General features: G+C 37.7%; 1 protein-coding gene across 1 annotated transcript in view; it reads right to left on the reverse strand.

The window, feature by feature from the left end:
* The window catches only part of uba7 (ubiquitin-like modifier activating enzyme 7), a 37,053-nt gene extending 29,795 nt beyond the window's left edge, over positions 1-7,258 (reverse strand). Inside the window, exons 1-15 of the mRNA XM_069690746.1 lie at positions 7,090-7,258; positions 6,833-7,001; positions 5,841-5,975; positions 5,488-5,594; positions 5,310-5,400; positions 4,812-4,944; positions 4,517-4,614; positions 4,285-4,431; positions 4,027-4,188; positions 3,817-3,921; positions 3,614-3,694; positions 3,012-3,167; positions 2,214-2,379; positions 1,872-2,068; positions 1,104-1,168 (exon numbers count right to left, since the gene is read on the reverse strand). Of these exons, the coding sequence (XP_069546847.1) occupies positions 1,104-1,168; positions 1,872-2,068; positions 2,214-2,379; positions 3,012-3,167; positions 3,614-3,694; positions 3,817-3,921; positions 4,027-4,188; positions 4,285-4,431; positions 4,517-4,614; positions 4,812-4,944; positions 5,310-5,400; positions 5,488-5,594; positions 5,841-5,975; positions 6,833-7,001; positions 7,090-7,136 (1,859 nt within the window). The 5' untranslated portion in view covers positions 7,137-7,258. The remainder of the gene's footprint in view (positions 1-1,103; positions 1,169-1,871; positions 2,069-2,213; positions 2,380-3,011; positions 3,168-3,613; positions 3,695-3,816; positions 3,922-4,026; positions 4,189-4,284; positions 4,432-4,516; positions 4,615-4,811; positions 4,945-5,309; positions 5,401-5,487; positions 5,595-5,840; positions 5,976-6,832; positions 7,002-7,089) is intronic.
* Positions 7,259-9,861: the final 2,603 nt, after the last annotated feature.

The raw sequence follows: 9,861 nt of genomic DNA on the forward strand, positions 1-9,861 counted from the left end.
ACCATCTGTTAACTGTTATCATAACTGTTTTGAAATAGTCAAGATTCTCATTAGCACAGAAAGACTCTTAGATATTGTGATATTCGTTTAGGGCCATACTGTTTACTTCTCCTGGTAACCACCTTTTCAATTTCCTGCATTTCTGCATTTTACTACTGTATTTTATTTCTTAAACTGCACTGCAACTTTTATTCAAATTTTAGCTTGTTTAATGTTTTAATGAGTGTTTTTAATGTTTCAATCAATGTTCCTAATTGTTTTTTAAATTTTCTTTTCTTTTGCCTTGTGTTTTGATGCTTTTAATGGTTTTATGTGAATCAGTTTAAATTGCCTTGTTGTTGAAATGTGCTATACAAATAAACTTGCCTTGCATTGCCTTCTACTCTAGTGCATATTTTTTGCTTCTCTGTGAAGCCACAAGAAAGTGTGTAAGTACTTAACAATGAGGTGGATTATGTCAAAACTCACTAAAACAAACAGAGACACGTTTCACAATATGGCTGGATTAGGAAGGCTCCGGGACTCAGGGCTCAGACACAGTTTGGGCCTGCGTGCTCAAATCTGTCACTGATGATCGTACATTACATTCAATGGTTTATGGTAAGCTCAGTACATTGGGTGTTTTTCATAAAATAACAAGCTTAAGGATTCACAGATGATTTAAATCTTATAATTATAATACAGTACAGTCGCTGGCAAATCCATTTCACATGATATAATACTTTTTCCGCCTTTATTTAATCTCTTTTCAATCTAGTAGATGTTTCTAAACCAAAAAGGCTTTGATTAGTTGAGAGAATGCATCTGTTATTAGCAGAAAATGGTGGTCGTGCTGCTGTGAATGATATATTCCAGACTTGACAAGACAGAGTATTCATATAATTTTTACAAGTAGTTTACTGGTAAAAGACAACCACATGTTTTCCTGTTTATAAACCGAAATAATGAGCTTCATTCAATTTTGTAGGTTTGCTGGAATGCTTTGTAAAGAGCATGGAAAAGCATTGTAAAATGAGCAAATTAAGTGACAGCAGATTGGGACCAGATTTGTCACTTGTTATGGAGGTGAAGGTAAATCACACAAGGATGGCATCATATCTTACCTGAAGAAGAGATTTACATTTTCAGGTGTTTGTTTAAACAGTCCTTCAAACTGGTCTCTGGCCCACTGAAACAATTGTAATGTCAAGTTAGTGTAAAGATAGTCTCTTTACTTAGTAAATTATTAATATTAACATTAGCTATCAACAAACATTGTTAATATCTAGTTGTTTTTTTTATACAATCAGTAAAATTAGAATTTATATAATGTGTAAAAAAACCACTAAATAACCAGAAAAACAGAAAACCTTTTATACTATACAGAATTAATATATTACAGCAGTCAGCAGTAATAAATGTATCTTTTTAATTGTTGGTGTGGATTCATTTATTGTAGGCATTTTTGAATGACAATATGTCAACAATTATTAGATTAACTGTCATGAAATGTGGCACAGACATGGATGAGAAATCCTACTGACTTTAGTGATACTGAGATCTGAACAGTTAGATACTAAACCTGAAGCCTGCCAAACATCATAAGTATGTTAGCACGCTGACGTTAGCATTTAGGTCAAAGTATCACTGCACCAATTGAATAAAGTCTCACTGCAGAGTATTGCTGCATTGGACTAGAGGTTTCTCTTTTTTTTGCCCCTAAATGTGTGTAGATAAAATGGATGCACCATATATATAACAGAAATAAGTTCATCAGCTGAACATTCTGAATATGAATGTGTCTGGTCATTCAGTTATACAATTTCGAGTAACGTATTTAATTCATCAATGTAACTATAACAAAAATCAATACAAAGCAGAAAAATATGTACCTGCAGTGTGTGCTCGATTCGGTGAGGGAAGTTCTTGAGAGTGCACAGTGGAAAGGTATTACTGGAGCTTGGTGTGACCGGTCCATAAGACTCAGTCAGGTGAGGCACAACCACCAGAGTATGACCCTTGCTTCCAAGAGTTCCTGCCTCAAGCAACGCCTTCTGGTATTGGACGCAACGTCCATCGAGATACACCCCTGGGCAGCAAAAAGAGGGGTTTAACACTTAAAAATGTACTTTTACAATCATTTGAAGTTAACATTTACAGTACATATATTGTACAGATACAGTGGTAATGAGAACTTTATTTAATAATGGTTAGAACAGAGTAAGTGTCCTCACTAGCTTCCACATTATCCAGGGCTGCAGCCACTCCATCGAGATCCTTGAAGAAGTTGTAATCATACACGCCTTCACTGTCGGCGTCCAGACGGTTCTGATGAGCGGTGATTTTCACATGTGGGTTCATCTCACGCACTGCTTTGGCTGCAACTTCCGATTTGGGTTTCTGTTCGGGGGGCAAGAGAGCGAATAGTGTGTCTGGGAGATCATGAATGTGAGCAAATCATACACATACAACAAGGGTAATTACAGAAAAAGGGAGAATTCAATGAAATATTAATTTAGTTAAAATTAATATCTAGATTTGTTACAGGATCATTTTGTGAAACTGTTCAAAAAAAATCTGTAAAAACACAGAAGACATCAACAATTTATAGGCTGCTGGATGATTATTATAATGTCAAGACACTGTTCAGGGTATCTCGCTGGTCTCTGTAACAGTTGAAACAGCATTTCAGACATTCAGAGCAGTTGAAGATTTTTTTTTTGTCAACAAACCCACACTGGCTGTTTCACTATGTTACGTAAGATGTTTAGGGACTGATACAGTAGTTGTTTACTCAGAAATGAGAGATGGACCGTCTGATATACTCCTCAATTTAGCTGCAAAGCAAAACAATCACAACGTGGAGGCTCTGTGCAATCTGACACAAGTTGTCTCAGACTGTCACGATACCTCCACCCCCCCCCCCCCCCGTCCTGTCCCATTCGTAAAGCCCTTTGACCATTCCACTTACCAGCTCGAACAAGAACCAGGGAGCTGTGGTTCTGCAAAGATACTACTACGTGGTTTCTTACCCCAATATCCGGAGACCTGAACAGGAACTGGCGGTTCAAGTTGGATCTTTCGATGAAGTCCATGTCTGTCACAGTGATGTGCCCCTCTTCTCCAGCACCAAGCCCAATAAGGGCAAAGTTTTTAAGGAGCTCACACCCAATAGCACCAGCTCCAACCTTAAAAAATGACAAGAGTATACTTTGTCAGACTAAATGTATACTTGCTAATGCAATGCAAATTGATGTCAACAAAATAAATCTCTGTTTTACAGTTGTCTTTTACAGTGTTACAGAAACTCATCCATCTGTTGCTGTATGTTACGTCTTCAACTTCCTGTCGCTTTGTATGCAGTTTCCACTGTTTTTAAAGAAATGCATACGTTGGCCCCCCTAACACAAACATGTACAGTAAAAAAATAACACTTTTAAAGGAAACAGAGACAGGGCTTAGCACTCTATATAACAACAGGTCAGCACTGGCAGAAAATGCCACCTGAATCACAGCCATTTCCTGCATGTGCCATCATTAACACCAGATAGGATCAAACACAAACACAGATGGAGTTCCTGCATTCCAGTGCAGAGTGTGCCATCTGTTGGACAAACAACAAATCTGTCCTTACCAGGAAATACTTCTGCCTTTCAAGCTTCTCCTGGAACGCTGATCCAAACACAACAATCTGTCCGTCGTACCTTGTGCCTCTCTATGAGAGAGAAAACCAACAGCAGATAAATCACAGCAGATTTTTTTTCATATTAATACGTCTAATGGACTGTTTGTTTGACAGCATGTGAATGGGTAAATTAAGGGATTCTTTTGACATACTGCTGAAAATGAGCACTCAGACAGTCGATCCTCCTCTTCAGGGAGGCACTCCAGGGCATCAAAATATAGCCACTGCTGAAGAGGTGTAAATCTTCCACTACATGCCTGCCAGGATATTACAGAGGGCACAGAACAACACATAGTGAGCTTGACTAAAATATTGTGAAGATAAACTGGACATACAATACACATTTTAACTTTTTACCTCACCTTAATAACTTCCTGAGCAGCCAGGCCTCCCATGAAAGCATTCATTGGAGCCAGATCCCCCCGGGCTGTGTAGGACAGGCTTCGCACCACAGCCTCATCGAGGTCCAGCTGTGCAACTGCATTCAGCTCTCTCACAATGGTAAGCAGGGAATCTGCATCTGCCTGTGGGAATTAATCACCAACAACAAGTGAGTGTAAAAAAAAATCCTGTAAACTGCTTCATGATCTTACTACAACACAATCGCTGGATTAACAGACCTGAGACCAAGACTGAGGGAGTCGCTGTTCTTTCTTCACAAAGTTATGAAGGGCCTGGAAAGCCAAGTGCAGGGTGTCATGTCGTGGTATTTTTCCATAGTCAGTTGGTGTCAGCTGACGGTCCTGTAAAGCCTCACTCAGTGGTTTCTGCAATTGATATAGTTGTTATTGTACATTCAAAATGAGTATGCTTTCTCAAAGATTTATGTTAAAACAAAATTTTGGTACTTACAAAATTTAGCTTGATGGACTGTTTAACCTCAGTCACTACTCCCCCACGTTCATACTCAGAAAAAGCTGAAGTGTCACCAATGCTGAAGGAATACGGGCCTGGTGATTGACGTGTAAAATAACAAGCGGATATTAAGATAAATACTTCTCATTACACCTTTTAATTTCAGCTGGGACACTCCTAAGAGAAGATGAAAATGCTGTGAAAAGAATGCCATGTGAAGGGCTGGAGTGTGGCTCTTGAGAGTTACAAGAAATAAACTGCAGAAAGACAAAGCTGGTAAAACAACACTAACCACAGTCTTTGATCTCAACGGGGCCGATGCTGTTGAGTGTCGTCATGCCTTGGACTTCAGAAAAGATAACTTTGGTGCCATCTATCAGTCTATGATTCCGGTCTTCATTGCAGAGCACCACTCCAGGATTGTCCTTAAATAAAGTAATGTGGACAACCTTCAAGTCATTGTGCAGCTTTCTAACAAAGCTTATTTTCAACACTTTTAGAACCCTTTCAAAGACAGTTTTGTTTAGGAAGTAATTTGATTTTGATTAGAAACATCCATCTGTTAGTGTGTCCTGTATATATTTGGGTTTCCTCCCATGGTATGTGTTAATGATAGATAAGTTACATGAAGTGGCAACTCTAAATTACCAGTAGGTGTGAAAATTGTCTTATCAGGATAAGCAGGGTTTAAAAATGGATAGCTGGACCCATGAACAAATAGATAGATGGTTTAGAGAGACGTCTAACAGCTCAGTAACTTAAAAAAAATAAAAAATAAGGACGGTATTACCTTAGTGATATTTTGTATCATCACTGATGCAGGTGTCTCTCCATCCTGGTCCAAGACCTCAAACTCCTCTCCAAAGTCACAGAACAACTGACTGCAAATGAACCACAGTGTTTTCACTTCTGTCTTACTTGCACTAATTATATTTAATGAATTCTGAAAGTTTGTCTCACCCACTTACCCACAGAGTCCTTTGGTGTCTACCACAATCAACTTAATTCCTTTTGAATGGCAGAGATTCCCAAAACGCTTCTGATCATCCAAAGAGGAGTTAGTGAGGACCACCACCTGGAAAATGACAGCCCCCTTCTTCTCAGAAAATGTTTTTGCTGTTTTGTTGTTATTCTAACATGACATCGCCATTGTTAAGCAGAGTTGTGTGTATGCTAAGTTGGACACTATATGTCTGTTTTCACAAAGGGGCGAAGTTTTTCCGTGCCAATCGAGAATTATTTAAAAAATATATATATAACTCAACCTTAACAGATGTCAACATGAAGTCTTTGTGCACCATTAATAACGATCTCAAAGTACCTGAAATTGCAGAAGCAGGTCCTCATCCAGTAGCCCTGTGTGGGCTGACACACACACATGCGGGTTTAAGGCAGACAACTGTTGAAGGGAGCATGTGGCTCGGTTTTGACCCAGATAGGACTCCTTCAGGAAAAACTGGTGGGAAAATGAAATTACAGGTTGAAAAGACAATCTCCATTGAGTTTTTGACTGCATCACAGTCTTCATCAGTAAATTGAGTTCGGTCAGCTGTCATGAAACAGTGATTGCTAAAAAGAAACTAAAACTATTACTACTTCAGAATGAAATAGATAAATTATACACTGGCGCTGCTAAAGGAGCCACGATCCAGAGCAAGATGGTTGGAAAATAGCAAAAGAAAGAGCTATTTTTTTGTATTGAAAAAACGTAATTGTAAAAGAAATAATATTTCTAAACAGAAAATAAACATCAACATCAGTACCAAACCCAAAGAAATAACAGAACACGTAGGATATTTCTACAGAGAATTGTATAAATCTAAATTTAAATCAGAATACAGCCAAAAACGTTTTTAATAATGTTAAAGACTGTTCCACATCAGAACAGTATAAAACTAATTGCGAAAAACCTACCTCAAACCACGAATTTGTGCAAGCCTTGAAACATGAAAACTGGAAAATCAATTGGGATTGCTGGATTATCTACTGAATTTTACTTGTGTTTTGGGGAGATTATTGAAACTCCTCCAGTGGAAATGGATAAAGGTTGCATTGATAAGAAAGAAATGACAACAACAATGAAACAAGGATTAATCAGTTTGATACCAAAACCAAATAAGGACCCTCTATTAATAGAAAACTGGAGACCAATCACACTCATAATGCAAATGTTTTGTAAGCTGTTGTTGCTGTAGCAGGAAGTTATTTACTAAAATGGCAATTTATTCAAACATATTCAAAATATTTGTTTATGTATGTGAGTGTGTATGTGTTCATTCAGTCATTCAAACAGATAAACACCGCTGTCATTACCTGAGATGAGAGGTCGGTCCAGGCTGCCTGACCTTCATCCTGGACGGTGACAGACTTGACTCCGGACAGGATCACATTCTTGGCTATCTCTACACCCAGACCCCTCATGCCCGCTATGAGGACATTGGCTGTGCCCATCCGGTGCATCGCCTCATGACCCAGAACATACCTGAGCAGGTAAGAAACAACAAGAGGATCTGTGGTCTAGGCAGCTGTCTGAACAGTTGAATCGTTCCGTCATTAGCAGTATTACTTACAGTTGACGAGAGTAGAATCCTTCATCTATTTCGCCGATTGCTGTCATTGTTGCACCCACAGTTTCCAATTTGAAATCAGCCGTGTGAACTGAGGGCTACGCTTGATTAACACCTTAATAAAAACAACCGGACAGGCCAAACCAGGAACAGAAAGTAATCCAGTTGTGTCAGAAACTGAGATGTTTTAAAAGAGTATTTCACTTTCGTTTCTCTGCGAGGTTTTTTGTGCCAATAAATACTTGTTGTCTTGTCCAGTAGAGGGCGACTCAGCGCTGTTTATCGAGCTGTAACCCCAGTTCACAGGTACGCCATTGAAAATCTACATTATTTTAGTGCTTTCAAGTTTACAGTCTACAGCTTTTTAATGTAAGTTGTAAGGTAACTGCAAACTCTTTCAGTCTGACTGAAATAAAAATAGGCCTAGTTGTTAGTGCATACAGTAGGCCTGCTTTCAATGTGGGTTCAACCTTTGGCCTTCAAAGGTCCCCCCCCCAAAAAAAAAAAAAAAAAAATTCAAATATGTCTTTTACTTATTGTTGTTTCATTTGGCTGTAAGTAATGACGTACATGCGTGCCTGGAGTTTGACACTAGAAGGCTGCTTTCACACTCATCTGCTGAAAGGGGAGGTTTGTCTGTGCTCACCTTACTAAGACGTGTACGTACAAGCACAATTGGAGACATCATAGTTTCGGAAACTGTCCAATATGCACGTGTTGGGGAATACTCTGATCCCACACTGATAAACCAATATTGCTCAATGATCCACATTTTTCTAAATAACTACTTTGCCATTGCTGAGGGTTGTTTAAGGCTTAGTGAGGCTCAACTTTGCATTGAGTGCTGGTCATGTGGCGAGTGCAGTGAATGAAATAAGAAATGTACATCACAGCACTGTCACTAAAGTAGGAGACAACTTGTGCCCTGGAGTTGGTACTACTTTTAAAATGAACAACATTTGCATATTCATATGGATTAAGGAGGAGTAGATGTAATTTAAAGAATAAAAAAAAACAACACATGGCACAAATTATTTAAAATTATTTAAAATGTGTCTGGAGGGCATGTTTAACATTTCCATGGTGACAGTAACAGTAATGCATAGTAGTATTGCCTAATGGGTTTGTCACTAATTTCAACAATCTCAGCATGGTAAAGAGTCAAAGAAAACCTACCCAGAAGAAAGTAGTGGATTGCATGTGTAGGAGTGACCAAACATGATTCATCAGTACGTAACAAATTGAGGCAGCAACATGCAAACACCAAGCTCATTGTGGTGTGTGAATGAGGAACAGACAGAAGCTCAGAAACAAATCAACATCCAAAATAGTAGTTGAAGTTACTGCAGTGCATTTTAGAATATACAACATTTGGTGTGGTAGAATCTCAGAAAAAAACATAGTTGCGATTGTAATCTTATTCTCACTGTTTAGATCCTCTAAAAATAGGTTATTTAGCTTATTTTCCTTTTTCGGGAATGTTGTGACATCATGGCAGGTTGATTACAGAGTATAGGGTGTATTTGCTCAATATGAATATGAGGTCAGTTTTACTCACTGTCCTTTCTATTTGTTACGTTTTAAAATTCTGCAGCTGATATAACCAAAAAGAAAAGCTTATGAAATAAGTTTTTCACCCTATGTTGTATTAACACAGTATGATTTTTATTCGTATTTTACCTGCGTGAAAAGAACTGTTAATTCAACTCCATCATGTAATTAATGTAATTACCAGTAAATGCTCTGTTCATTGGTGTAAATTATTGTCAGAGGTTTTTCTCAAAAAAGATATGGCTTTCTTAATAATGTATATTTCTATAAACAGAACGGAAAGATAGAAAGGAGCCAGTATTTATTTTTAGTGTTGCAAATATAGTACAAAAGATTATACATACAATCACAACATATATGAACAGTTTCGGCATTCATAAATTAGTCTCAAACACATTCTGAGACTTATTTAAGTTGTTGATGTGATAAATATAAATGTAATTATTTGTTTTGTTGCAATTGTAATAAAATTTATTTCATTCAGTATTTATTAGCCTTTATAGGAAGTTTGATACATATAAAACAATATTATTTGAAACAACAAAGCCAACTTTCTATTTTACTTGAGGTTTTTTCCCTTCTCAGAACTTGTGAGAAAACCATTTTATGGTGGTTTATTTTAAAACATGTTCCGGGAATTTGATCGCAGGTGTGAACATATCTCTGGAGACATTTCTGCTCAGTATTAACACAAAATATTCCTTGTACTGACCAATTATTTTCGGTCGTTGTGTGACCCAGTGTACTGCATGCATGTTTGTTTTGCCCCAGTCTTCTGCGTGACACAGGGAGAGAGAACCAAATGTGATGTCCTTACCACTGCTGTTTTCAAAAAGAAAAAAATTGTATTACGCCCTCACTATCTAAGGCCTCAGTTGAGCAAGTCCTTGTCAAGCTTTAATCAAAACAACATTTGGCCTGCAATGCAAGCAAAAATGCTTCAGTGTAAACATTTTCTCTAAAACAGTGAGACTAATGATCCTGGATCTTTGTGGTTTGAAGCAGTGAAAGTGTGCATAGTAAAACGATGCAGTGCATTTTCCTTTGGAGGACAAGTGTGTGTTTACTGTACTTTGGATTCAGTGGTAGATGTTTAACTTTTGGATCTATAATGCCACATTGTGTCAATGATAACATTTCTATTTGGACACTGATGGTGATGAATGGCCTCATTTAAAAAAAATTTCTTTTATAAGATTCAATTGCCAGTATTAAATAAAGTCA

The sequence above is a fragment of the Brachyistius frenatus genome, unplaced genomic scaffold, assembly GCF_029030835.1.
Source record: "Brachyistius frenatus isolate BFR_SWC_R1_liver_20210118 unplaced genomic scaffold, ASM2903083v1 Contig_10, whole genome shotgun sequence".
NCBI classification, from domain to species: Eukaryota; Metazoa; Chordata; class Actinopteri; family Embiotocidae; genus Brachyistius; species Brachyistius frenatus.